This window comes from Talaromyces rugulosus, chromosome I, assembly GCF_013368755.1.
Source record: "Talaromyces rugulosus chromosome I, complete sequence".
Taxonomy (NCBI): Eukaryota; Fungi; Ascomycota; class Eurotiomycetes; order Eurotiales; family Trichocomaceae; genus Talaromyces; species Talaromyces rugulosus.
Genome location: NC_049561.1, coordinates 6,931,489 through 6,958,597, shown reverse-complemented (window position 1 = coordinate 6,958,597; position 27,109 = coordinate 6,931,489). Strand labels below are relative to the sequence as shown.

Here is a 27,109-nt window from a genome sequence, read left to right as displayed (position 1 = left end):
TTCTTTAAAATGCAATTCAACGTAGTTCAGATGAGTCATGGATTCAAGGCGGACAGAGCTAGAGTCTGTTTCTCCTGCATCGTTGGCAAAATTGGATTCCACATTCTCGACATTGAAAGGTGAACTTGGGCATTCGATACGAGCACTCATCACATTTTTGGGGCCCATTGATCTGATCCCACGCCTCGTGTTCACAGTGAGGGTTCTGTCGTAAAACGCCAATAGCTGCAAGGATTCTTTGGACACGCTCTTGGGGATCGATATTCCCGCCATCATTCTGGTCTACGACTTCCGCAGCACGGAGAAGGAGATTTTCTTCCTCCCACAGTGGGCACGAACATGTCTGCCATTGATGGCCGCACTGGTAGCAAAACTCAGCACGGCAATAGCAACTTTTTTCAAAGTTAGTATGTTTGATTTATCGGCCAGTGCTAGGGGGTCATACGTAATGTGATTGCACCCTGTAGTCAGTTCGATGATTCTGTTACAGTTGTAGCAGCTTTGCCATCCTTTTTCACTAGAGAGGTGCCGAAGACTTTGAATGGCTGGGTCGTTGGGGCAGTCACCAGCATGTGACTCTGTCTTGCAGATGGCACAAGTGACGATTCCACATTTCTGGCAAGTAGCGACATCAGCGGTAATATTGTCTGGGTGTATAAACGACGAGCACAGGTTCGAGCTGCAGTAGATTCTATTGGGTGTCTCGATCTCAATTTTTCTGTTGTTGAACCTCTTGATAATATCTGGAGTCAAGAACGTTCCGGCGTTCTCGATATCAATTGTCTTTCGACAGCAGCGTGGAGGAAAAAGCGATTCGTCTGTCATTAACCCTTCGAAGAGTTTCTGTAAACACTCATTACAGTAGAGGTGATCGCAATTTAAACGAAAGACTTCGGTGGATTCTTTCTCTTCGCTACACACCTCACACTGCAGCGCGAACGGTCGCGGTCTCTTCCTTCCGCAACAAGTCGAATTTATCTCGGCCTCACCATCAGCATTTTCCAAAAGAGCATGATTGGCCATGCTCTGTGCCAGGATTTTGTCGCCAATAGTACTCTTCAGGCGTTTGAGCTCTCTTGCGTATAGGTGAAGGGACGTCTCAGCATCTGACGTTTGGTCAGGTTGAGTGTTGTGTGTTTTGCTTGTGTCTAAGTCGTCGAGGTCGTCCATTTGTACCTGGAGGGCTATGAGAGCAGACTGCTCATCTAGGCATGATAGATCAAATCCCGACATGTTGCTTGGATGTACGTTTCTGGCTTCTCTCCTTCTTCGATGTGGTAGTGTTGTAAGGCGGTGTCAAAGTGTAACGTGATCATACGAGTAAACGACTTTTCGTCTCATCAGAATCATGAGATGATACGCATGTGAAAAAATGACCGCATACTGCAGTGAATGGAAGAGGCTGAGGTTGTTGTGGGGGAGAGGGAAAAGTGAGGTTGGGCGGTGACAAAAAGGGGAAATAACAAACACGCGCAACACCCGCATTTATCTCTTGACAACCGTTCTTGACCTTGTGATTTATTCTTCTTCCTTTCAAGGGCAACTTCAGATGGGAACAGTCTCAAGCACAGCTGTGGGCATGTCTTCATTTTCACGTACAAGATAATACATGGTTCATCCTTTCCTGACCTCTCATTTGTTTTCACCAGTTCACTGACTCTGAGTCACCGTCCATGGCAAGTTTGTCAACTTAGACGCGAGATCTAGACGTCACTCGTGTCATCTGAATTAGTGACCTCGTGTCCGTGACATGCCTAGGAACTCCTTGACGATCCAAGGATTCTTTGCGTACGACTGTCACTTTTGTACACAATTCGGCCCTATCCACGTCAAAAGATCATCGTTTACGGGTAATCAAAACAGAAGAATTGTTACCGCTGAGGAGAATCCGTTTATCCAGCCAGCTTGAATAGTTCACTAGCGTTGTATATGAAGATCGAGAACCATTCGTCGACATTGACAAATGTGCTCGAAGAAGCCCAAACACGAGACAATAACCGGCCGGGCGAATTTATTCTTGTTTGAACCAATCATTGATCGCTAACAAGTTCATATATGTACGCACAGAACGAGATATCTACATTCAATTGGAGTTTGCTTTTGTTGATGCGTCATTGAGTTCAGGGGAGAAATAAAGGATTTTACGCTATATTGGAAATTTCTACCTACCCAGAGCACTCCCAAATCACTTGTACAGTTACCTGTGTCTCTTATACATGTATCTAGCCAAATTAAATACTTCGTTTAATATTTTTTTACATCTCTACTTTCAATGTTTCTGATAGGCGTGGAGTTGATCCGCCTATTACCGCGTGCCAAGACTGCATGACATCAATGATTCAATGTTCTTTGTTTATTTATTTTACATCAATTGGGATGTAACTTATAACCAACCCAGCTCCTCACTGTTCGCTTCATCGGCCCATTGATGCCGTAACTCTGCAGGGGGTATTTTTTTCCTCACCAGGAAATGCAGTCCATGAGCCGTGCAATAAAGCGCATATCTTTCCTCCGCGCGAAACCAGCCCAGCTCTCGCCATCAGTCCCAGCAACTTCCATCCCTCGTCACGAACTTGTAGATGAGGAGATCGGCCCTAGTTATAACCCCAAATACTATTATCCAGCAAAACCGGGAGAAATTCTCGCCAATAATTATCAATTGCTGGTGAAGATCGGATGGGGGGCGGGTTCAACTGTATGGTTAGCACGAGATGTAGCAAGGTATACATCCTCCTCCCTCTCTTCTTCTATAAGTGTGTGATTACAGTTCGCGCCGCTGACTTTGACATAGCTTAGATATCGATGGCAGACCGAGCGCTTTGTCGCCCTAAAAATCATAAACAACAACAATCCTAACAGTTCCCATTATAAGCGTGATATTGAAGAGCACATTAGACAGCAAACCCAGTCCCACCATGGTCATCCAGTCATACGCAATTACCTTGATTGCTTTGAGGTGACAGGTCCCATAGGAAAACATCTCTACTTAGCCTACAATCCCACACAGAAGCCTCTCTGGCTTTACCAAAAACGATTTGAGACCAATAGATTTCCTCTGTCAATAACGAAAGAGTATATTCTTATTATCTTAGCTGGTCTTGATTACCTGCACTCTGAATACAGGATTGTCCACACTGGCAAGAAATTAGAAACATACCTACTTAAAGAATAATGAACTGATACGACTCTAGACTTAAAACTTGACAATATACTCATAACTTTTAAAAATGAAAGAATTCTTCCCCGATTCGTTACAGAACAGACAGCTCAGTCTATGCAATGCAAAACCGACTCAAACACCGGTCGAAGTATCTATCGATGTCACAATGACTTTAGGCCTCTTAATTCAAATAGACTAGGCAATATATACCCCCAAATAACCAATTTTAGCGCAGCGACTCTACTTAGTAAAGATAAACACGATAGCTCCATTCAACTTGGCATCCGTCCCATACAGCCTAACTATTACCGTGCACAAGAAGTCGTTCTGGGTTACAATTAGAGGTTTAGTGCGGACATATGGAATCTAGGAGTTATGGTAAGACATACATACGACGTATACATATATCTATTAATTCATATTCTATAACAGATCTGGAATATTATTAAAAACACAAAGCTATTTACTCAAATGCAAGACACAGAAAGAAATTATAATTCAAAGACACATCTTGCGGAGATAATAGCATTTCTTGGCCCACCACCCAAAAAGTTGCTCGTTATATCGAATTCTATAGCGCAGGTTAAGTAGGCTCTAGCCATCACAGACGAAAGAGGCGGGATCTACAAAAATAATAGGGATTACTTTGGCGGACCGTTCTTTGATGACGAAGATAAGCTATAAATAGTATATCTGGTTTGTAATTTGAATAGAGCATTCACGCTGATCGTGTTGGGCAGGCAAATTCCTCCACGAGAACCTCATACCGACTCGAAACCTAAAAGACACGGTTCCATCTTTAGAAACAAAGGAAAGGGAGGCTTTCTTTTCCTTTGTCACACAAATGCTTGCATGGCTGCCCGAGGAGCGTAAGACGGCCCAGGAGTTGATGGAGCACCCGTTCCTCAACGACTGATGGGCTACTATCTCGGCTTTGTTGAGAGTTTCCTTTTCCCAGCATTGTTCGAAGGGGCAGCTCATACACGCTCATTCAGATCGACAAAGGCCGAGTTAGATCTCGGAGGAGACCAGGCGGGAAAATAAGGGTGATTCGCGTTACAAACCCTTGGAAAGAGCTGATTTTTTTATTTTTTTTAATTCGCCTTAATATCTACCTATCGACTAAGATATCAATTGATACAGTGCATTTGATCGTATCTTGGATTCGCCACGGTTTGTTACACCGCTCGGATATAATTCCAGGATTCCCGGCTAGTACATAAATGGATATGGAAACCATTATTTCAAATAACGCAAATAGCTGCAAGATAATCGCTTAGAACCCGATGCGATTATTCTTAAAAGGCCGTACGACTAGACAACTTAAAAGCTTCCAAGGTTTATAGAGGATTCGTTACCATTCAGGGGAATTTGTTTAGCGCCGGTCAGGCTGAGACAGGACGTCAGATCTTGCGCTTGCCTAACCATATCTGTCTTTGACAGCGAACTGCGCCACAGCAATAGTTCGAACACGAATACGGAGGATTAATGACAGTGCATGATTATTATGACATGTATCAGACCACATTGGTTTTCTGTCGCGCCGAAAAAGGGAGCGTGACACAAACATTATGACGCGTCGGGGGAAAGCAACATTCCATGAAAGAGTCATACTTCGCGATAACTCTTCCTTGATCGCCGCGTTGGAATGGACTTGCAGATCATCCGACGGAGGTAACCGAAAGACCACTTTTTCTCGCAGGATAATTCACTAGTTTCTGACCTAACTTCTACTATTTTTGGTACGCTGACAGCGCCTTAGGGCTGGCTAGGCAGCGGAATGTTCGGGAACGCCTAGCCCAGTCTTTTTTTCAGGTGATTTCGAATCTTCTTTCTTCACTCATTCACACGAGATAATGTCAAGGCTGTCTTCGCGGATCGTCAAGTCTCTCTTTATTCTTCTCGCCAGCACGTTCATTTCTCTATTTCTCATTTTTCATCTGCATGACAGCGATTTTAACTTAGTCCCATCGGTGTTTTCACATGCCGACGAATCATCTGCTCAACCAGCTCAGGGCGTGGAGCTCGTTATTTCGAGCTTGAAAAAGGAAAATGCCTCTTGGTATCCGGTCTATTTTCCTCGTTGGAAAAGCAATATTTATGTAGTGGACGACCCCGCGGCGCCGTTGACAGTGCCTCAAAATAAAGGCCATGAAGCGATGGTCTATTTGACGTAAGTTTAACTTTTTGAGAAAAAAAGTGAAATTTTTCTACCCCCTTTTTTGAATTGTATGAAATTGATTTTGTTTAGGTACATTATAGACCGCTACGATAACCTTCCAGACAGTAGCCTTTTCCTTCACGCAGAAAGATTCCAGTGGCACAACGACAACCCGGACTATGACGGAGTTTTATTGCTACGAAACCTTCAGTTTTCATATTTGCAAGCACAAGGCTATGTCAATTTGCGATGTGCCTGGGCATTAGGTTGCCCAGCGGCCTACCATCCATTGAAAGACGATTCTATTAGTCAACAGCAAAACAGCGATGGCACCGGAGTGATCTATCTACAGACATTCCAGGAATTACTACCAGAGTATCGGGTCCCTACACATGTTGGAGTCAGCTGCTGCGCCCAATTCGCAGTTACAAGGGATACGATCCGAAAACGACCGAGAGAGGATTACATTCGATACCGGAAGTGGTTGATAGACACACCTCTGCAAGATGAACTGAGTGGGCGGTTTTTTGAGCATTCATGGCACAGTAAGTGATTCATTTACCTTTTGACCTTTCAAGTGAAAGGATTGTCCGTACTAAGGGTGTAAATAGTTATTTTTGGCAGAGATCCTGTATTCTGTCCGTCGGCGGAAGACTGCTACTGCAAGGTATATGGGATGTGCAATCTTCCCAATTGTACGAAGCGTGGGTGTCAAGGACAATACGACTTTCCGCCTTATTCAACACTTCCCAACGGCTGGCCTCAGATAGGCTGGAATGGAGAAGAGCGGTCTTTTAGCGGTCCGTTATGATGACTGGGATGATTCTTGAGAGGAAACCTCAGCAGCCCGGACTTGAATTATCGAAGGAGGGAATAATTATCCAACAAGATTGGAAAGGATTTTTCATGAAGGTCTCGACATCCGCCATCGGAATGTACCTGATCATGGCATTTATCGATTTCGGGGCGTGTCAAAATATGCACGATCAACCACCGCACGTGCCAATATTGGACATTTCAACTCGTCAGGAGACACCATAAGACGTTATCGACAAGTGTGAACTAGGCCTGATCCACCGAGAGATCTTCCATGCTGAACTGGAAGTTCGATTCTCTATCCCTACGAATGCAACTCGAATCAGGGAACAAGCAAGGGCTGGGAAATAATGAATATTGATAGAACACGGGGGATCGTAGAATGGCCGGGATGGCATCCACCCGGCACTCTCAACTATGCTTCTACTATGCTTATGTGCATACATAAAAAGAACATATAGATAATATCAAAATAAACTAATTTATAAAAAAAAAAACGCATTCCATCAGTTCACTCCGATTCGTAACTTTACTAAACCGCGAGCAGAGCCACCGGATTATCAAACTCCACACAAACCCCATCCTGCATCACCACGACCAGGCCAAAATCAAAAATAATATCAAGTTAATTAATCACAAAAACGGCATTGAAGGTGATGTCCACTGGGCTCCTGCTTCTGGATAGGTGACGATAGCAAGTACTGCTCAATGCATTCAAACAGCTGATAGGGCCGGCGCATTCACAAGACTACCAAACAGAGAAAACAGCGGCTGGGGGAGGGTCAAAAGAATGGAGAGGGACATGAACAGTCTCGGTATATCCAATGTAACGCCGCGGCGCGGAGAAACCATAGCATACAGGCCAAAGGCCATGACCGGAGGCGGCATGAACGAAAAGAAGCAATGGTCGATATGACGGCGCCAAAATGGTGAACGTCGCGCGAGTTAACAAAGTACATATGATATGTTTCAATGCGTGTTGGAAATCGAGGCTTAGAAGTTAGGGCACAGACAGGCACGTGTTGAGACTCAAGTGCCAGCCTGTTTAGGAAGGAGCGGCCTACACCAATCGACCATGTAGTACATGTATAAACTTCAAACATTAGCAAGTATGTAAGTTATTCTACTGGGAGAAACATTGAATTGAACTCTATATGAATTACAACACTAGTTATAAACTAAGTCATTACATGTAGATTTTCAAACGCGATCAATTCACATTGAGGTCAACTGTACAGGTAAACAGGAATATATATCGTAAACATTTGAACATACTAACATCGACCACATGCAATTTGTATATCAATCTATAGCTGGAACCAAAGGTAAGCCACTACATACACATCTACAAGAATATGAAATGATTTCGCAGCGTATCAATCAATTGATGACTCAATCTATACACATGGACTTCGAATGAGGCTGCGCAAGGAGCGGTAGATGAGACCCACATCTGTACAGTTTCTGATTCGTCTTCGGTAGTCCGGCCGCTATTCCCTATACAGACAACGCTAGTGCCATATTTGGATTAGCGCCAGGCGACCCCTGGAGGGTCGAGACCCGCCGGCCAGACGCAACTTCCTTTATTATTATTCAACTTATTGCATCCTCTTATTATTCTCCAAAGTGCGTCTCCCTCTTCTGATTCCGTGCAGTCTGTCTCGTGGCCGACATGGAAGTATAGTGCAGCTGAATGAGGCGCCAATCTGCTAGCATCAGCACTACCAGAGGGCGCCCGGCTCCATAACCGACCTTTGTCAATGGATCACCCGGTGGGGCTCGTAATAAGAACACCGGCCAATGGACTTGCTGCATCCTATGCAGAGAAGCACAAAGCCCCTTGTGCCATGGTGCTTGAAACACAATTTGCCAGCCAGAATTGCGACATCCGAGCACAGAAACCACTATAAGTCACAAGAGGGACGTCCTCTACCCTGTACCGAGTACCGAGCAGCTCGTGGCCGTCGTGTCTCAGGCATTACTCCTCACGTCGCTTGGACCAGTCAGCCTCGCCCCGTAGGAACGAGCTACGAACTAGTTAGTGCGTGCCCGACTAACAAGTCGACTGTGCATTGTGAACCGACCAAACTGTTAATCAAGATCTGTTCTAATGTCGAGATGAACTGATTTTAGTTCGTCATCCTTGCCCTCACCTGGACGTTGCAAAAAGACCCTGAATTTTGGCTGCGTTTGGCAATTGGAGGCTACTTTTTTTCTCCTTTTGGCTTTCAAACTTTTTTGCGACTCGACCGAAAAGGGAAGAAGCTTTCAGCAGCTGACTTGCGCCTCTCCTCTCTCCTCACTCAAACCCCGTTTCTGTCGAGCGACCGTCGAAGAATCCTCCACCCTGTCGTATCGGCGACGAATACAAAACGAAGAAGAGGAGGAGGATAAAAATACACAATCTCGCTCCGCCGGGAAAAAGAAAGCACGCTGGATCCGCCAAAGAGCAGGCTGCATTCCGCCTCGCCCGTGGTGACGGGATTCCACCACCGTCGTCGATCCTCAACCAGCGTATCGCCGCTCCGCCTGGTCAAGGAGGACTCGCCCGAGGCCAGCAGGGCCCAAGGAAGCACCTCGGGCCTGGTGGCCGGAAGCCTCGCGCACCCGACCTCGACGCTGGCCCCGATCCCCGGCACGCCCGCGGATCCTCAGGCGTCACCAATGTCCCTGTCGCGATCCCCTTCTCCATTGCCCGGAGGAGGGTGGTCAAGCCCGGGGCTGACTCCAGGAAGTGGTTCTTCGTCGCCTCGTTATGCGCCTCGCTCGCCTGGCCTCCAGCCTGAGAACCCCTCGTGGGCTGCCGCCAAAGCCAAGAGCGACCAGGTGCGCAGCTATCCCTCGTTTTCCACTAGAAATACCGGCTTCTTCTCGCGCCAGAAACGCAAGATCTCCGCCAGTTTGCCTCGCTTTGCCCTTTCGCACGACTACAGTGAACAAGAGAAGCTGAACCGGGGACGATCATGGCCGAGAGGGGACGGGACACTCAAAGGGCGCCTGGTTGCGTTGGCTGCTTATATGGCAAATAAGAGGAGGCTGAAAATACTGTCCTTTGTGGTCCTCGCATTTATATTATATCTCAGTTTTTGGTCGGGTAGGTTTCCTATTTCCCTGTTCTCCACTACACCCAGTCACTAACTCTTGCACAGCTCTGGTCCAGTCGTACCGGGCGTCGTCATTTGGAGGAGGAAAAAAGGTTGTCATGCTGATCGCGTCAAACGTCGAAGGCGGAGTGATGGAATGGAAGGGAGCGCGCGAATGGGCTATCGAGCGAGTCAGTCTGTCGAACAAGAGGAAATACGCCAAAAAATGGGGACACGAGGTGGAAATTCTCAACATGGTCGCCAAGAAGCGATACGCCCACGAATGGCGCGAGAGCTGGGAAAAGGTTGATTTCATCCGGGACGCCATGAAGAAATATCCAAACGCGGAATGGTATGTTCTTTGGATACACTACTTTGGGTTGTTGCTAACATGACAATCTAGGTTTTGGTGGTTGGATTTAAACACCTACATTATGGAGTACTCCTACTCACTAAACAACCACATTTTCAACAATCTCGGCTCCGACACAGACACATACCGCGACATCAACCACTACAACCCTCTGAACATCACCCACCCGCCTACCGATGCGTACCTCGACCCCGTCACTCTCTCGCCCACGGGGGATTCGGACCCGGCCTCAATTAATTTAATTATTTCACAAGCCTGCGACGGGTTCAATCTAGGCTCGTTTCTGATCCGCCGGTCTGAATGGACCGACCGGCTACTCGATCTCTGGTGGGACCCGGTGATGTACGAGCAAAAGCACATGGAATGGGAGCACAATGAACAAGACGCCATTGAATATCTGTACGAAAAACAACCGTGGATCCGCTCCAATACCGCCTTTGTGCCGCAACGACGCTTCAACTCGTTTGCGCCGGGCGAGTGTGGAAACAAGACCGAGGGCATCCATTACCAGGAAAAAGGACGAGATTTCGTGATTAACCTGGCCGGGTGCAAGTTACGCGACTGCTGGACGGAGATTTACTGGTACCGCGAGTTGAGCAATTGGCTCAATCGAAATCCTTGGGAGATATTCAAGGACACCACCGCCGATTTCTTCAACCGGTTGTGTGGGCGAACAACACGATATGAAGACCATCATCAATACGTGTGATGCCGCTATTATATTTTCAATTCTTGATGATAAAATTTTTCATGTTAATGTTACTATTATTTTAGACATGTTCTCTTCTCCAGTTGTCTTTTTTTTTGTGGTTTTTCTGCATGACTGCATGGTGGTAGCGAAGAATTACGTTGATGGATTGTCATTAAACTTGTCGATACTGATCACGCAGCGTAGCCTGCATTGCATGTACCCATATATACTCGGAATGAATTTATCTGAACAAACAATGAAATGTAAAGAATCTTTAAAAAATAACAATGCAGTTGCATATGCCTATCCATTAATAATAACCACGCCTGATTGGCCGCTCCCGCTGCCCCGACGATGCTTCCCACCGCCTTCAGCACCGCCCAATCACAAGCTCCCGATTCCACCGTCTTCCGACCTCACTTTCGACCGTCTTCAACCTTGCTAAAACGACCTCACTCGAGCATCCCGGCGTGTCTCTTTCGCTCAATTCAACACCAAACACTCTACACCCCGTCAATTGAACCCCTCTCTCTGTCAGAGAGAGAACGAAAAAACAAAAATGCCCACCCCGGAATCCGCCGCCTTCCTGGCCAAAAAACCCACCGTGCCGCCAACCTACGACGGCGTCGACTTTGAGGACAACGTCGCCGTGCACAACGCGCGCGACGCCATTATTCGCGAACAATGGGTGCGCAGTATGATGGCACGGCTGGTGGGCGAAGAGCTGGGCAAGTGCTATGCCCGAGAGGGGGTTAATCATTTTGAGAAGTGTGGGAAACTTCGCGGTATGTCTCCCTTTTTTTTTTTTTTAATTTTGTTGGTTGTATGGATACTAATTGGATTAATTGTAGAGAGATATTTTGAGTTGCTCAAGGAACGCAAGATCAAGGGCTATCTGTTCGAAGAGAAGAACTATTTCAGCAAGGCCGATTCGTCATAGACGGCGTCGATTGGACATTTGCTGGGAAACATCGGGCGGGATTCGGGACGTGGCATTCTACGATCAAGGAAATACGGGTGCGTCATGATTAGCCACCGCATTTGGGCAGACTAGACTGGACTGGACTATCGTGCTGCTGAGGTGGACATACGCACCTCCGACCTAGTCTAGGGTATGAGTGTTAGATGAAAGGCTACCGAGACCCTTTCAATGTACTGTACATATATATCACATTGTCATTTTTATTCATTCAGACATCAAGCCTCAGAAGCTGTCTACAAGGGTATCAAGAATCAAAAGTAATCGCTCTCGGCTGTTGCAGAACTCGTACCGGGAAATGTCCCCGGTGGTACTCTCTCGCTCGACGGACTGACTCCGTCGTCGCTATCGTCTTCGACAGCTAGACTGGCTAATTCTTGCTCGGCTTCGTCTGGCGGAGCACGCATGCGAGCCAGCTGGGCTGCGTCCAGCGACGGAGGCGTGTAGGCGCCGGGCGGACGGTGAATATCTCGCCCAGACGGCATGTTAGAAAGTAGAGGTTCAGAAGGCGGTACAACCTGTGTAATGACCTGCATATCATTTTCATTAGTAGAGAGAACCCAAAAAAAAGGTCGAGCAAAAGATAAACAAAATAAACGCACCGTATCGTTCATCTTCACCCACTTCGACTCCAATATCTCAATAACCCGGGCCTCCTCTTCCCAGCCAGCGTCATCCCCCCGACCAAGCTCGCCGCCGTGCACAACAGTACTTTCTGCATTGCTCTTTTCCAACTTGCGCTCGTCCCGACGATCTGTCCAGCCTTTCTTCAGCTTTGACAACGTGCCCCCTTTCCCAGTAGCCTCTCCCTCTACCCTCCGAATCCCCAACGCGTCTTTGCCAGCTCTCATCCACGCAATACCTTCGCCAGTCTTGCCGGATAGTTCAGCATCAATGCCGAAGAACCGACAGGCCTTTGCCCTGGCAACCTTGGCGGTCGTTTGTGCATACTTTATCAGGTCTTCGTCCACCTTGACAAGCATCGACTTCTCGCCTCGGCCCTTTCCACTCACTGCAGCTCCGAGGCCAGCTGCCGCCTGTTCAGCATACTCGGCAGCACGCAGGCAGAGCCGTGCAAAAACCACAGCCCTGACTTTGGGAATCTCAGGCGCGCGCACCATCCACTCCTTGTCGTCCGGGTTGCGGGATTGTATACAGGAAAAAGTGTACGCATCATCCTTCAAAACCGCCAGTAGAGTTGCCTCGCCGAGTGCCAGCGATGCAAGTGCAGTCTGCACGGCTGTGTTGAGTTGCGGGATATTCTGGGTGGCTTCTGTGCTCGTGTGAGACCGAGCGATGAGCGAGTGCGCCGCGCTGGCTTGAAGCAATTGCTTCGTCGCGTTCTGGACAGCCGCCGTGCGCTGCTCGGCTGAAGGCGTCGAGGACGCATACAGCGTGCGCAACACGCCGACGCGTGCCAGACCCGAGAGCACGTATGCCAGCGTCCCGATCACAAAGGCGATCTCAAAGTCAATGCCCTGGCCGCGCAGCACTCGTGCGCCGTTGCTTCCTCCGGCTCTGAGCAGGGCCAGGTTGGAGGATAATATCGGCCGCCATTCTACGGCGATTTCCTCCTTTTGCGTGATGTCGACAACGTCCCCCTCATCCCCGCGTTTGTTGTTGCTGCTGCTGCTTTTCCCGCTCAGGCCATCGTGTATGGCGAAGAGATAGGGAATGTATTCGTTCAACGCGGCGAGGACATTTTGAAGGTTGTTTTCGCGCTCGCGGGGTGTTAGTCGTTTGTGTGCTTTGAGTGCGACGCGGAGTGAGTGTCGTGCGGTTGAAGCAGCTTGCGGAAGAGAAGGGTGCGTGTTGGAGTAGATGTAGTTGTGGTATGCGAGATGCGAGGTCGTCGGGAGAGGGAAATTATACACCATCCTAATTATGACTGGGTATTTTGTTTTGTTTCAGGAATTAACAGATGGCGAACAAATGGTGGGGTTTGTTGTGGCGGTGGTGGTTGTTGGGAGAAAGTTGAAGGGATACGGAGATAAGTGATGTCACAGATAACATGAGCGCCGTCTGCAGGTGAAAAATAATTCCACGAAAAGTATAATTCAGGTTCTATATAGATAACTGCATATGATTTAACATTTCCTGCTTTTCGTAAAAGCTACGGGATACAAAATAAGAAGCCCGTTTAACCAAGGTCTATGTGCGTGCCTGTGCAAGCAATAGTATCCCAGGGTCAACCATGATTACGCTCTTGAGAATGCGCGATTGTTGAGATTGGTGGCTTGTTTGCCGTGTCTTATGTTGAAGACGAGCCAGTCTCATTTTGGACTGGAGGCTGTGATTATCTCCAAGGTTCACTCTGCCAGGAACATAGGAGGAACATAAGGTGGGAACGATAATCGTTGAGTTGCGATTCTTATTCACAAGAACGCGGGTCGGAGTATGGTGGTTTGAACCTTGCTATTCAAAAGTAGCCAGCGGATGAGTGACTTGAATGAAGCTTCATTGTGGATGGCGTGGCGTCAGAAACAGGGCGAGAATCCTGATGTTGTACTGAGCGAATCAAATATCCATCCCCTCGTCAGAAAGACTACTCGGCGGACTGCTGATCGCTGAAGAGACACTTTCTGCATAAATCACTTGCGATTTGATTTGCGACGCCCACTCTCCAATGCTTGCCGCGGCGCCGCCCTCGATGATTACAGGGTGCTCCTCAGCGTCTTTCCCTATTACCGTTCCTGCGTATCGCGATTCCTCGCCTGTTTTGCTGTGTTTCTTTTTCATAGCCGTCAGGAAATCCTCCTTTTCGGCTAAATCGGCATCGACGACATCGCCCTCAGTGGGGATGAATCCGGCGATGCGTTGGATCTCGCGGTTCACGAGTCCTGGAAACCAGGAAAGCAGGGCATCGATGCCTCGCATATCTTCTTCCTGGCGCCAGTCTTCTTCGAATCCTTTCATCTGTGGTTGTAGCGCGCCTACATCTTCCAATGCAAGCATTATGTCGGCGAGGGTTGGCGCAGGGTCGTCGGGGTGGCTGTTAGCGGCGTGCTCAGCTGCAGCAGAGCCAAGGAGAAGCAAATATCGACCGGTGATATCAGCGAGTGTGTCTAGGACAGACGGCCGCGTAGAATGGAAGCCTGCAGCGCGCAGAATCTGAATGATGGGCGGGCGTAAGAGCGCGTTATGTAGAGTTTGGGGACCGGACATGGTGAAGGGCGGCGAATTCAGTTGTATAGGTTGCGAAAGTCATGGGGAGATTCTATCTCCCTGATATATCACCGTATAATCATGGTCAAGCGGTCAAAGTACAATAAGCGACGATTGACCGCGCCTGGCGCTCTGAATGAATAAAGACAACGAAGTCAAGTCAAGGTTGAATGAATGAGAAGGTCTCCACCTCCCGCCGGCCCGCCAGATTCCCCGATTCGCCGCGACTGCCCCGGCTGTCGTCTCAACCAGCTCTCTCACTCATTTCATCTCTCTCTCTCTCTCTCTCTCTCTCCTCAGTCTCATCTCAGGCGAGGGTACTGAGAGTGCTGAGAGCGCCTTTATAACAATGTCGGCGCCAACAAAATTGAAGATTTCATTCGGCAAGAAGCCTGAGCCCACGCCACCCGCCCAAGAGTCACCCGCGCCTCAGAAGAAACTCACATTGAAATTCGGAGGACCTAAGCCCTCAGAAGAACCACCTGCTACCGAGAAGCTAGCGAAGCCAAAGAAGAAGAAAGCAGCTCCCAAGCCCAAGGGAGAGTCAGCAGCATCAAAGAAACGACGCGCCAATGTGCCCGCCGGCGATGATTCGGATACGGCTCCAGCAGTCGAGGCCCCGTCGGGTCCCAAGCGCATCAAGTTGCTGAATTCTGCAAAGCAAAGTGGCGTCAAATCGATCCGCATAAAGAGCAAGCCGCGGTTCCAGGCCCGGCCTATGGGTGTCGGATATGACTCGGAAGCCTCTGACATGGAAACGGATCCTCACATTGAGGAAGACTTTATTCTACGAATGATGCCCGGCGAGGACTGCGAGTACATCCGGCAGGCCATTAACGAGCGACGCCTCGACACATCTCAGATCGGTATCAAGCCGCTTACTCGAGAGGGTCGACGTACGGTTTTGAGGATTCGCGACAAACAATATGCTGCGACATTGGTTGACCTTCCTTGTATCGTGGAGGGAATGAAGAGCTGGGACAAACGCATGTTTTACAAAGCCGGCGATATCACGCAGATGCTGCTTGTCCTGGGTCAAGTTCAAAATGACGAAGAGGCGATGCGATATCCATTGCCCAGTGACGTCAATGTGTTGGACGATAAGACTTACCAATATGCGCATGGCCTGACACCGCCGTTGAAACATGTACGGAAGCGTCGATTTCGCCAGCGTGTCAGCGCTCGCACCATCGAACAAGCAGAAAAAGAAGTCGCAGATCTTATTGCACAAGACGAAGCTGCGATCCGTGCGCCCAAATTCGAACTCGTCGATGCGACATCCATGACCCGTGCCGAAGGCATGGTCGATTACGAGGAAGATTACGATGACATGCAGGATGCGGATGGGGAAGCAGAGTACGAGCTGCAGGACGAGGACGACGCCCAAGCGGATCTGTTCGAGGACGAACTTGCCGCAGACCTGGAGGCTGCCCTGGCGGCAGGCCTCGAAGAGGAACCAGGTACAGCCGAAACACCAGCAGCGGCTGGGCCGGAGCAATCTGCAACACCGTCGGCAGCGAAAGCTGGCAATGAGTCATCGGGCGACGAGAGCGAGGCAAGTGAGCGCGAGGAGAGCGGTGGTCCAGAAGACGTAGGAGATTTTGACGACGAAGCCGTTGAACGGCACCGCGAGGTTCAGGAACAGCGTGAGATGATCACTGAACTTGAGGGGCTGATTGCCCAGGAAACTGCCAAGTACGAGATGCAGGCGAACAAGATCTTGAAGCAAAAGATTGGCAAGCGCGTGCAGCAGCTGAAGCAAGACTTGGCATTGAAGAAGGCTTCTATTGGGGAGACGCAGGCGGACGACGACTCGTGAAGATTACATTGCTTGAGACTGTTATGATATCTGTCAATTCTGCATTTTTATGGCGTTCTACTTGAAATTTCTACTTGAAAGTAAGACTAATACATCAAATGATCAGTTCAGGTACTATTATATACAACGAAATACATCTGGAAATTAATGTACGAATCACACTACCGGATCACCGGTGCTTGCCTTTACAGCACCCTTGACATCGAGCTGCTCATTCTGCTTCAATTTCCTCTCACGCAGCTGGCGGCGCTCCGCCTCGTCTCCTTCCGAACCAGAGCTCTTCTCAGCTTTCTGGGCCAGAACCCGATCATGCTCTGCTCTCTTGCGATCCATTTGCGCCGCCATATCTTGCTCGTATCCCGGCGTGCTGCTTCCGACGGGGCCAGCGTGCGCGCCTGGTTGCACGCGATTATAGTAGCCCTGCGAAGAATTGGTATTGTTCTCGACGGCAGCTGCAATGTCACCTTCTGCAGGTTGCTGCTCGATGCCGTATTCGAGGTCAATATGGCCTCGTTTGTATTCTGGCTGTAGCTTTTGCTGGCGGTCTTGTTCTAGTTTGGCTAGTTTGTCGTCGGAGGAGGGCTTAGAATCGGCAGTGCGATGGATGGCAGCTGGGGCATCGCCGTATCCTCGTCTGGTAGCTCTTGATGATGATGATGGTGGTTGAGAGGTGGCGCCAAGTTGTTGGGTTTGTGGCTGGCCACGCTGCTCAAGAGGGTCTTGAGAGACGGGGTTGGATGGTTGAGTGTAGGCCGATTGCTTGGGGGGCTGGGGGACGTTTGCCTGGCTGGAGGTGTCCATTTGGCGTGTGTTGATATATACACTGATAGTATCTCAAATGAAGATTTTAAAATGAAGTTGGTTACAGCGCAGAGTTCCATCATTGATGTTTACATGTGCCCATGGCTGCGATCAATGCATGATATGCCCGTGACGTCATTGTTACCGAAAGCATCTTGCTTCTCGAAGTTGCAAACATGTCTGGTTGCCTTTCTCTGACTATTAGTAAAGAACTCATTTCTATCGGTATTTTTTTTCACTGATGTTGTTGTCAGTATTAAGAACATGTTCACTTCAGTGCTGACACGACGAAAATGAGCATTTGAGCAACATTTCAACAATTCCCGAGTTCGTCACCGTGCCAGTTTCACCATGTGAGTCTTCATATACTATAGAGGCAAACATCTAGTATTTCTTCTACCTTCTTGTCAGATGCTTCATCAAGAAGCTGTGAAGAAGCTATTGTGCTGTATACTCACTGATCAGTAATCGCTCGGCAGTCGGGCGTCGATGAGCCTCGGCAATACTGAGCAAGCTAAGCTTAACCACATGTTACTACAACATTTCTACCTCTACCAAGTAGCTGCATAACAACTATCTAATACATGTAAATTGCGAAGAGAAAAAAAAAAAAAAATTTACACCATGTCTGAGCTCTTCACCGTTCCCATCGCCACCGGCGGCCAGTTCGTCTGCACAACCGCCACCAAGGAGGAAAAAGACCGCAACATCTACCTGCTCACATTCACCTCGCCGGCCGATAACCGGTTGACGCCGGAGTTTCTCGAGGCATTTTTGACGTCGCTCGATATTCTGGAGCATCGCTTTGACAAGGGCGTTGTCATCACGACGAGCGGGATTGAAAAGTTCTTTAGCAATGGACTGGACTTGGCAAAGGCGTTGTCGATGGAAGGGTTTTTTGACAATTGTCTGTATAAATTCTTTCGCCGGTTGTTGACGTGAGTTACATACTTCTCTTTTCTCTTAAATTTTCGTTGAAGCTAATCAAGAGTAGATTCCCCATGCCGACTGTCGCACTGATCAATGGGCATGCCTTTGCTGGCGGATTCATGACGGCCATGTATCATGACTACCGCGTGCAGAACCCCAAGAGAGGTTTCCTCTGTCTGAATGAGATCGTGCTTCAGATTCCTCTGACGACTCCCATGCGCACTGTCTTCCTTGACAAAGTTAAGGATGCGCCCACCATCCGGTCTATCATCGTCGAGGGCAAGCGGTTCTCGGCGCAAGAGGCTCTCGGTGCTGGGATCGTTGACTCGCTCGGTGGGCTGCAGGAGGCTGTCAAGCTCATCCATGACAGGAATTTGTTGGACATTGGCAAGTCGTCTGCTTTTGTTGCTCTCAAGGAAGGCCTTTGGAGCCGGACGCTAGAGGCCATCGACAACAAAAAGGCAAACGAAGCCTTTGATGCGCGCGTACAAGAGTGGAAAGACACATACTCGACCGAGGCGCAGAAACGAGTTCAACAGTGGGAAGGACAGAAGGGATCAAAACTATGATAGAGAAGTTGCATTGGTCTTTGATATCTATCTATTTTTGAAACATGCCGTACTGTACATAAATCGTGATCTATCAGAACAATAAGCATACAACCAGGCCACGGACTATAACGACATGTCACTTGAGCGTGTTGCCTGTATCATGGCAGAGGCCGTGTCGGTAGTAGTGTTGGTGCCGGCAGCAACAGTGTACCCCGACGTATTGTGCTGAATCTTGCATCGAATCAAAAGGGATGCCCAGTGATATGGGTCATCCCTTTTTTTCTCTCTTGACAGGACGCCCCTTTGTAGGACTCTCGAGCCTATCAGTCAACGGCCGATACGGAGCAGCGATAAAATGCTCCGGGGCGCGCTGGTTTGGGCCTTGTCGCGGCTCTCCAGGCACAGGCCGGCTCCGTTGCTCGTTATGTATGCGATCTAAAGGCTCGCCAACGATTTGGTACTTTGCCCAGTTGATCGGAGGCATGCGCACGACGTTTTGCGGGCTCGGAATTTTTCCGAATTTGCCCTCTGGCGACTGTGCTTTAGGGTTGTCTTCTTCTTCCTCCTCCTCTTCCTCCTCGTCGTCGGGTGGCAAATGCGTGTCTACAAAACTGCTTTGGTCTTGCGACGACAGTCGGCCGGCCACGAGTTCCTGTGCAAACCCTTCTGGATCGGCCATGGCAGCTTTCTTCATCTCGTCGAGCGTCCTGATGTCTTTCAACGCCTTTTGCTTCTGCAGCTGTAGTACCGAAATCGCCGAGCGCAGGGCTATGACGTCCGGATTGTCGCTTTCTGATATGGGCACAGCAGCCGGCTCGGGCTTGACGGGCATCGGTGGCGGCCTGGCAAAAGGCTCTTGTCGAAAACTCTCGTATTCTGGTATTTGGGCTGTATTATTCCATGGCGTTTGTGCTTCAGGTAGTTCAGGCCCTGGCGGTATGATGGTAGCTCCACCGGGGATCGGGGCTAGATGCGACAGCACCGGCGTCACCGGCGAGTATGGCGGGCGCTCCGGCGTGCCTGGGCGGTCTGTGACGCCGTTCTCTGGCTGCGAGAAGCTTGCGGTGTGCTCGACGGTGTCCGACATGGCTGCTGGCCCATGTTGTTGTTGTTGTCGTGGTCGATGGTTATTATTAATGTGCTCATTTGCCTGATTCCCCGCAGGGCGCGCCAAGCCTTATCGATAAGCCGCCCCACTATTTTGCTATTGTTTCAAAGCCTCACTTGTTTATTATCTCCACCACCCATGGATTGTGTACAATGACAAGGAGGATTCACCCGTCGTTACTGAATGACTCAACCCGACTGGTATCCGATAACCTCATTAGTCTATTCCAAGTGGACGAGAAAACAGTAGTCAAATTATGCCGACCATCGCGTCTTGCAGAGGCAGAGGCCCTACGATTTGTTCGATCCCACACATCTACTCCGGTCCCTGAAGTTTTCGACTCCTACATTGATGATTCTCTGGACAGCGGTGTTATTGTTATCGAGTATATTCCAGGAGAAGTTCTCCGCGACGTCTGGGACGACATGGAAGACGGCAGAAGGCAGAAGATTGTATAGCAGCTTAAGGATATTATGACAGAACTGCACTCCAGAAAACCGGACTTTATTGGCTCTGTTGATGGAAGCCCATGCGAGGACCCGGTATTTTGTGCTGAGATTGGTGGATTTAGCCCATACAAGACTGAAGAAGATTTTAAAGAGGGTCTCGTACGGGCAATGAGGCTGTCGCCAAACAATTCACGGGTCGATCACATCGCGAAGCTGGTCAAAGCACTGCCCAAACACGAAATCGTCCTGACACACTCAGATATTGCCCCAAGGAATATCATCGTCCGCGGTGACCACATCGTTGGCATTCTCGATTGGGAAATGGCTGGCTTTTACCCGGCTTACTGGGAATATGCGAAAGCATTGTATATGACTGACTGGCCAAGTCGATGGATAGCTGATGGGACGGTGGACGAAATTATGGAACCTTACTACCTGGAACATGCTGTGCTCCTACATCTTCAAGACCTTCTTTTCTGAGTCACTAGCCATATACCGGGTGGGGTATGCCAATCTAGGCAGTCTGGCGGCTACGAGCCCAGAAATCAGACGAGGCTGACTCGTTCACAACTTCACCCTTTACTTATACCACATATGTCAAACAAACTAGCAGAACTCCAATTTTATATCTGAAAAAAAAAAAAAAAAAAGTGGCAGTACTCAGCATCTGAAGCAGCCATGACACATTCCCAAAACAAAAAACCGTACCCAACACCTCTCACAATACCGCCCTTGAGCACCCAACACACGCACACATTCATCATCCTGCACGGACGAGGCAGCAATGCAGAACGATTTGGTCGCGAACTGCTCTCCTCAGCAAATCTTGCGCAGCGTCTGCCAACTGTCAAATTTGTCTTCCCTACAGCACGCAAGCGTAGATCTACAGCACTGAAAAGGATTCCTATCAATCAGTGGTTTGACAACTACAGCCTTGATGATCCAAATGTGAGGCCTGATCTGCAGATTGATGGACTGATGGAGACTGCCGAATTTCTGCGCGAACTTATTAGCCAGGAAGCTCGTGTGTTTGAAAACCAGGCGAGCGATGAGTCAGGGTATCGCAAGATCGTCCTTGGCGGGTTGAGTCAGGGATGTGCCGCGGGGATTTTCACTTTGCTAGGCGGACTTGGTGAAAGAGGCGATGAGAGGGTCGGAGCGTTTTTTGGTATGAGTGGATGGCTGCCATTTGAAAGGCAGCTGGGCGATATTCTTGGATCAGATGTCGGCGGGTCTGAGACAGACGGCCTAGAACAGGATGATCTGTTAAGTGGTGATATACAAAACCTAAGCATGCAAGATTCCGATAGCGAGAATGAGGATGATGAAAGTGAAGAAGAGAGCGACAGCGAAGACGATGAGGAGCAGCCCACCATCGACGACAACACATTTAGTGATACAGAATGCGACCCTTTTGCTCCAGCTGCCGATGAAGACGACGACTTTGACCCGTTTCAGTTGGATACATCAAAGAGCCCTGGTGTATCAAAAGACCAAATCACTCGTACGACAGACGCCATCAACCACATCCGAGACATTCTCGACCTTCCACCAATTTCCACACCCGTATCCGAAGAGGGCAGCACCACTGGCCAAACCGCCTCGTCTCAAACAACCAAAGTAGGAATTCCCTCTCTCCAAACCCCGGTTTTCCTTGGCCATGGATGTGAAGATCCCAAAGTGTCAGTTCATCTGGGTGAGAAAATGGCACGGTTGTTAGCAGATCAGATGCAGATGAATGTTACATGGAAGGCGTATGAGGGCTTGGGGCATTGGTATCGGATTCCAAATGAGATTGATGATATTATCCGGTTTTTACAAGAAAAGGTTGATATTCAGTAGATATCAAATCTAAATTTTGCAGTCGTAAATGCATGTCTTCTTTTTTCAACACTAATTGATCTATGTAATGTCTATTGGTAGTCGTTTTCGAGTTTCCCATCGGTTACCCGATTATGAAAACAGTGCCATACATAGTACGTTGAAACACGTATTACCTCATCTATAAAAACTATGGAATACTAGGTAGTGGAAATAGAAATTGATATCCATAACGCTATGCTCAAAACCTCAGCTCCAGCTATGACGATAAAGTCCTATTCCACCCCCTTACCCCCTTGCCCCAACAGCAAATGATATCTAGTCGGTCGTAGGACAGAAATCATAGTTCCCATTAACATTATTCCCCCACCACGAAGGAAACGGAATAGACTTTCCTCCAGCGCCAAAAACCGCAAACGAGAGAATAAACAGAGCAGTCAAACTGGCACCGTCAAAGGCGCCTGCAACCATATACGAATAGTCCCTGAAGACGCGCGGTTTGTAGTTTCTGAGGTAGAATTGCACAAAGAATCCACAAAGTAGCTGGCTGAAGATAACGCAGGTCTGAGACTGGTTGTATGGGATGAATCCGGCGTATTGGATGAATTGGGGGAAATTAAAGTCGGATAAGGACACGTTGCGGATTTTGGGGAGGAACTGAGTACGCCTTTCGTTAGGAAAAAAAAAGATATCATCACAGAGGAATAAAACAGAACTTACATGTACAACAATACGATGAAGAATGACGAGGCCAGCGCCAATGGCCAGTCCAATGGGCACGATGTCGTACGTGGAGCCGGTCTTGTACAGGTATTTTGCCAGAGCCCAGGAGATGGCGTTGGTATTATATGCCTGCGTAGTGGCACCACTCCAGGATGCATCTCCATTGCCACTGAGAAGAAGTTCTTTGTTGTTGTCTACAATGGAAATCATGACGGCGTAGTTGACGAAAGCACCCAATACCGTACCATAGATTTGAGTGACAAACATGACCCGGGGAGGGATTTTGACTGAACCCATTCGTTAGTTGTCGGATTATCTAGGGTAGGGATGTTGTACTTACGATACTCGCCCATCTTCAAGTCGTTGCACATATTGACTGTGTTTACAATGACATTGTGCGACCACGCAGCAAAGTACATGTTTCCAACAGGGCGTCCAGGAACGAGCAAGCCTGCAAACATTTTCGACAGGTTGTTCGTGGCAATTCCATTTCCATAGCGGGCATAGATAATCACGCTCTATAGAAAACGTTAGAAAGGTTTCGTGTTTGGATAAGTATTTTAGCACTACTCACAAAAGGCCCAAAAATTATCCCCAATATCAGCGAAACAACATACGCCCAGGCGGAAAGGGTTATGTTCTCTTTTAGGACGACAACGAGACCAAGGACAAAACTGACGACTATGACCGAGCCATACCACCACCATGATACTTCTTTATAATGCTTGGCCATGTGCTCGTGATGCGGGTCGTCGAACTTTCCCTCTCTAGCACTCTTGTACGCGCGTTTGACGTCTCCGCCCCAGAAGAAAATACAGTGCGCGACCATGGCACCGATCTAGAAGGTGTCAGAGTATATCCAACTCGACGTCAACTGGTACTTACAGCAGCATTGGCCATGAACATTGCATACGCAAACGACCCACTAAGTCTAGGAATTCCATACTGAGCCAAAGCCTCTTCATTAAGTATTCCGCCAGTAAAAACTTTGGTGATAGGGTAGCTTGTGCCGTCCGTAGTGAGCAACTTTGTTGACATGAAGGGCAGAGATCGCGAACCCCAGGCATTAGAGTAGTAGATGCCGATCATGGCGATAAAGCAGGTGAAGAAACCCAGTGCCATATTGACTTGTAGCCCGAGGGGAACAGAAGTCTGCAAAGATGTGATCTATGGAATTTATTCGGTTAGCTTTGACCCGTAAAAGCACAAAAGTAGCCTTACATATTGCCAGTCGAAAGACAGAGAGAACAACCCCAGTCCCTCGTTGTTGAGAGAGCCACCGAACAGGTTCGTCAGTACAGCTGCCTTCTCCCCTGTAGCATGCATAGCCGCGAGACAGGGAATCGAAAACGAGTTGAGAAACGGAAAAATGTAGGCTGGAAACCACTCGTATATAAACATGCCAGTAAAAGCGTACCAAAAGTATCGCAGCGGTTTGGAGTTTTTCAAGTCTTGCCAATGCAACCCTTGAAGACTCTTGACCACGGGGAGAGTACTCCAGTAGACGGACTCAACGTTCCAAACGGCTATCGGACGCAAGATACCGGCTACTCCGTAGCCAAACAATCCAATTGAAATGACACTCAGGACGATGGTGCCGGCAGTCAGGGGCAGGTCGTAGAAGAGCTTCTGCGCCGCAAACACCTGGATACTGGCAACAGCGTTGGAAGCAGAGTTGGCAGTGATGGAACACACTGCATGTTCTTTCAGACTCCAAGGACCTGAATTGAGAAACGAGAGGACCGTGATCCACCGAGGGAGCTTTCCCTGGCCGCCTTTCTCCCTCCAGCGGGCCTCGAAACGATCACCACGCGGTAGAAAGGCCGCCCACGCCTTTCCAAGAAAGTAGGCGATGATGACGATAAAGGTTCCTTGGATGCTGACAAAAGTTGGTTTAAACTGGGCAGGTTAGGTCTTGGCTGGCACAATAAGAGAGACCAGCGAACTCACGTAGTAGATCTCGCTCATGACGGCCTGGAAAGCAGCAAGCACCGAGGCCAGGAAGAGGCTTCGGAAGGTCAACGCGGACTCGCCATCATCACGGAGGGGCAGCAGATGCTTTGCAGCGTCGGCGCCGGTGATGATGATCTTGTTTTCGTCGACGTCTTCGTACTGAGGAGCGGGCTTGGCCTCTGCGTCCAGCACGAGGGAGTCGTCCTTGACGGCCTTTACATCGTCGAGAGCGACCCGCTTCTCATCGCTGGTGACCTCAATGGATGTCATTTTCTGCAGTGCAAATTATGCGGATTCTTTCCGAGTCGCGGTGCACAAGATCGCGAACTCGACGCCGATCCGCCGTATTATAGGAAGACGCCGTGGTGACACCAAGCAGAGATAAGCTTGTCCGAAAACGAGCGATCGATGGTGCGATAAGAAGGGGCAATTGTCCATCGTGCTATTGGCGCACGTCTTTGGCGCGTGGGATTTGCAATTGATGCATGGCTTCTAGAACAAAACTGCTCGATTGGGCTTTGTTGAAGCCGAATGCGACCTTCCGGATCCGGCTTCTCGTCGCGCCCTGTTGTATTTTTTTTTTTTTTTTTGTTAAAAACGAATACATATTAAATGCATGTTAATTCGCTTGGTTCGACAGAAAATAATACCACAATCAACGCCATTCCTTGGGAAAATTGCGTGTTGTCGCGCCGATTGGCTCAGGGTGGAACAGGTGCAGCCCTAGCCTTTAATCCTATAGTATGGTTACATTGGGCTCGCGGAGCTTGGGTTGAGACAATAATTAATCAAAACTACGTGCAAGTTTTGCCTCTTGCTTTCTCGGCGGCGTTTTCTCTACGACGTACATACAGTGAAAATAGGTGTCAGGCTTTTACAAACACGGATCTTGTTTGGTTCACAATAGGCCGATTTTGCGCACTAGTTAGCAAATTAATACATAGAGTGCCATTCTCATATAACTTAACCCCTAGTTATTGTTATCAGCTTAAGGCGTCCAATGACACACCGAGTTTAAAGACATCCTCCACTCTTCAATCCCCACAGGACAATGATGCCACCAATTAGCCTAAAAGCCTTTGAGGGCAGCCTCTGCAGCTGTTACTCCATTCATTTCCAATGCGATGCCAACGCTCTTCCCTATCTCGGCGAGTGCGTTGAATACGCCGCCGGCTGGCGCTTGCGTCCGGCGTGGGAACGCAGATGTCGTGACCAGGTTGGCAATGGTATAAGCAAGCCTACACCGAGCGGGTTCAGTGCAATGTCTTGAAAGATCGATATACGGGGCCGTCAATGCGACATAGTGTTGCTAGTAATAACGACGCAATGCATCCGCTAGATGAACACCATAAATGCTGCGCACATGTCCGTCCATGTCAATTATGTGTGGATTGAAGTTAATCGTTGCTAGTCTATGAAAATAGATTATTGATGACATAAACTAAACAACGATGGTGGTATCAAACAGTACCGTCCGGCACGAATTCAATCTCCGAGTCAGACCTCTTCAGCCGTCCCAACAAGCCGTATACATCGCCCAAAACCCACAGATCTTTGATCTTGCCACCCTCAAACGTGAAAATCGCAGCGGCAATCCACCACACCCACTCCTCCGTCGGTGGCTGTCCAAATAGGTGACCCTTTTGGATTCCGTGAAACCGTAGCTTGCCAACGACCTTGTTTTCTTCCTCGACTAGGTCAAGTATATCGGATGTATACGAGTCTAGAATGCCGACGAGCCAGCGCACGTACGATGCGAATTCTGCGTGGCCGACTAGGACTGGGCCGAGAGAGCCCCGAAAAGTAAAATCTGGGTGGATGAGGTCGGGTATGATGGAAGTGTCATGCTTGTCCCACAAGTCCTTGTAAAATCTGCGGACGACGTTCTTTTTAGGACTAAGGTTGGCCGGATTGAGGTCTATCTCGACGATTGGGATGGGTTTTCCAGAATCTTTGGCAGTAGTGCCGGCGGGATCGTTAGAAGAACTCATCATCAAACGCGCAGATTGTATTTTTTTTTTTTTTTTCACAAGGCAAGTGTCGTTGTGTTCTTATCCAGTGCGATATACGATAACTAGTTAGTTTCCTCATTCTATCCCCCACATTAACCACCCCGCTAATTCTCCCCGCGGGCTTTAGGGTGTGTGTTGATGAGAGCAAAAGCCTATTCATTGTGAGTGTCTACGAACGTGATAGTAGTGAAAGGCTAAAATGAATGAATCCATTCTGAGCGAGGTGTGCCTTTCTCAACATTGGCCGGTTGCGTTCTACATTTCCTATATTGGCAGTTTTCGAAGCGAAACTGGTTTTGAGCCAGATACAATACTGCGCAAACGGCATTTCTATCTAAACCAGAAGGACGTTTTATATATATGATACCAATATTATTTCGAACATTAAAGTTATCCTTGATTATGGTTGGGGAATTGTTCGTTGGAGTCAAGATTGGGGAAACCCCACGTCTTCTCCAAGTGGGAGCAGTTGGAGAACTCTCTCCGGATATCATTGAATAAACTTCTTTTTATG

The 27,109-nt window shown here is 48.6% G+C and overlaps 13 protein-coding genes across 13 annotated transcripts; 6 read left to right on the top strand and 7 right to left on the bottom strand.

Moving 5' to 3' along the window:
* Positions 1 to 282: 282 nt before the first annotated feature.
* On the bottom strand, positions 283 to 1,170 carry TRUGW13939_02374 (uncharacterized protein; the record flags this gene model as incomplete). Its single annotated transcript, XM_035485568.1, has 1 exon — positions 283 to 1,170. One exon carries the CDS (start codon positions 1,168 to 1,170, stop codon positions 283 to 285), a length of 888 nt encoding a protein of 295 aa, XP_035341461.1.
* A 3,846-nt stretch (positions 1,171 to 5,016) lies between these two features.
* TRUGW13939_02373 (uncharacterized protein) lies at positions 5,017 to 10,302 on the top strand (the record flags this gene model as incomplete). The annotated part of the gene is made up of 6 exons (XM_035485567.1): positions 5,017 to 5,333; positions 5,412 to 5,866; positions 5,933 to 5,988; positions 8,586 to 9,231; positions 9,287 to 9,572; positions 9,624 to 10,302. 6 exons carry the CDS (start codon positions 5,017 to 5,019, stop codon positions 10,300 to 10,302), a joined length of 2,439 nt encoding a protein of 812 aa, XP_035341460.1.
* Positions 10,303 to 10,843: 541 nt separating this feature from the next.
* Positions 10,844 to 11,224, top strand: TRUGW13939_02372 (uncharacterized protein; the record flags this gene model as incomplete). Its single annotated transcript, XM_035485566.1, has 2 exons — positions 10,844 to 11,069; positions 11,136 to 11,224. The coding sequence occupies 2 exons, from the start codon at positions 10,844 to 10,846 to the stop codon at positions 11,222 to 11,224; spliced, it is 315 nt and encodes a 104-aa protein (XP_035341459.1).
* Positions 11,225 to 11,517: 293 nt separating this feature from the next.
* Positions 11,518 to 13,140, bottom strand: TRUGW13939_02371 (uncharacterized protein; the record flags this gene model as incomplete). The annotated part of the gene is made up of 2 exons (XM_035485565.1): positions 11,518 to 11,793; positions 11,866 to 13,140. The coding sequence occupies 2 exons, from the start codon at positions 13,138 to 13,140 to the stop codon at positions 11,518 to 11,520; spliced, it is 1,551 nt and encodes a 516-aa protein (XP_035341458.1).
* A 640-nt stretch (positions 13,141 to 13,780) lies between these two features.
* TRUGW13939_02370 (uncharacterized protein) lies at positions 13,781 to 14,428 on the bottom strand (the record flags this gene model as incomplete). Its single annotated transcript, XM_035485564.1, has 1 exon — positions 13,781 to 14,428. One exon carries the CDS (start codon positions 14,426 to 14,428, stop codon positions 13,781 to 13,783), a length of 648 nt encoding a protein of 215 aa, XP_035341457.1.
* Positions 14,429 to 14,777: 349 nt separating this feature from the next.
* TRUGW13939_02369 (uncharacterized protein) lies at positions 14,778 to 16,247 on the top strand (the record flags this gene model as incomplete). The annotated part of the gene is made up of 1 exon (XM_035485563.1): positions 14,778 to 16,247. One exon carries the CDS (start codon positions 14,778 to 14,780, stop codon positions 16,245 to 16,247), a length of 1,470 nt encoding a protein of 489 aa, XP_035341456.1.
* Positions 16,248 to 16,403: 156 nt separating this feature from the next.
* TRUGW13939_02368 (uncharacterized protein) lies at positions 16,404 to 17,048 on the bottom strand (the record flags this gene model as incomplete). Its single annotated transcript, XM_035485562.1, has 1 exon — positions 16,404 to 17,048. One exon carries the CDS (start codon positions 17,046 to 17,048, stop codon positions 16,404 to 16,406), a length of 645 nt encoding a protein of 214 aa, XP_035341455.1.
* Positions 17,049 to 17,672: 624 nt separating this feature from the next.
* On the top strand, positions 17,673 to 18,547 carry TRUGW13939_02367 (uncharacterized protein; the record flags this gene model as incomplete). Its single annotated transcript, XM_035485561.1, has 2 exons — positions 17,673 to 17,986; positions 18,043 to 18,547. The coding sequence occupies 2 exons, from the start codon at positions 17,673 to 17,675 to the stop codon at positions 18,545 to 18,547; spliced, it is 819 nt and encodes a 272-aa protein (XP_035341454.1).
* Positions 18,548 to 18,797: 250 nt separating this feature from the next.
* TRUGW13939_02366 (uncharacterized protein) lies at positions 18,798 to 19,616 on the bottom strand (the record flags this gene model as incomplete). The annotated part of the gene is made up of 1 exon (XM_035485560.1): positions 18,798 to 19,616. One exon carries the CDS (start codon positions 19,614 to 19,616, stop codon positions 18,798 to 18,800), a length of 819 nt encoding a protein of 272 aa, XP_035341453.1.
* A 494-nt stretch (positions 19,617 to 20,110) lies between these two features.
* Positions 20,111 to 20,566, top strand: TRUGW13939_02365 (uncharacterized protein; the record flags this gene model as incomplete). The annotated part of the gene is made up of 1 exon (XM_035485559.1): positions 20,111 to 20,566. One exon carries the CDS (start codon positions 20,111 to 20,113, stop codon positions 20,564 to 20,566), a length of 456 nt encoding a protein of 151 aa, XP_035341452.1.
* A 198-nt stretch (positions 20,567 to 20,764) lies between these two features.
* TRUGW13939_02364 (uncharacterized protein) lies at positions 20,765 to 21,928 on the top strand (the record flags this gene model as incomplete). The annotated part of the gene is made up of 1 exon (XM_035485558.1): positions 20,765 to 21,928. The coding sequence occupies one exon, from the start codon at positions 20,765 to 20,767 to the stop codon at positions 21,926 to 21,928; it is 1,164 nt and encodes a 387-aa protein (XP_035341451.1).
* Positions 21,929 to 22,225: 297 nt separating this feature from the next.
* On the bottom strand, positions 22,226 to 24,853 carry TRUGW13939_02363 (uncharacterized protein; the record flags this gene model as incomplete). Its single annotated transcript, XM_035485557.1, has 7 exons — positions 22,226 to 22,564; positions 22,628 to 22,917; positions 22,971 to 23,148; positions 23,205 to 23,468; positions 23,516 to 23,797; positions 23,852 to 24,529; positions 24,581 to 24,853. 7 exons carry the CDS (start codon positions 24,851 to 24,853, stop codon positions 22,226 to 22,228), a joined length of 2,304 nt encoding a protein of 767 aa, XP_035341450.1.
* A 1,190-nt stretch (positions 24,854 to 26,043) lies between these two features.
* TRUGW13939_02362 (uncharacterized protein) lies at positions 26,044 to 26,574 on the bottom strand (the record flags this gene model as incomplete). Its single annotated transcript, XM_035485556.1, has 1 exon — positions 26,044 to 26,574. One exon carries the CDS (start codon positions 26,572 to 26,574, stop codon positions 26,044 to 26,046), a length of 531 nt encoding a protein of 176 aa, XP_035341449.1.
* Positions 26,575 to 27,109: the final 535 nt, after the last annotated feature.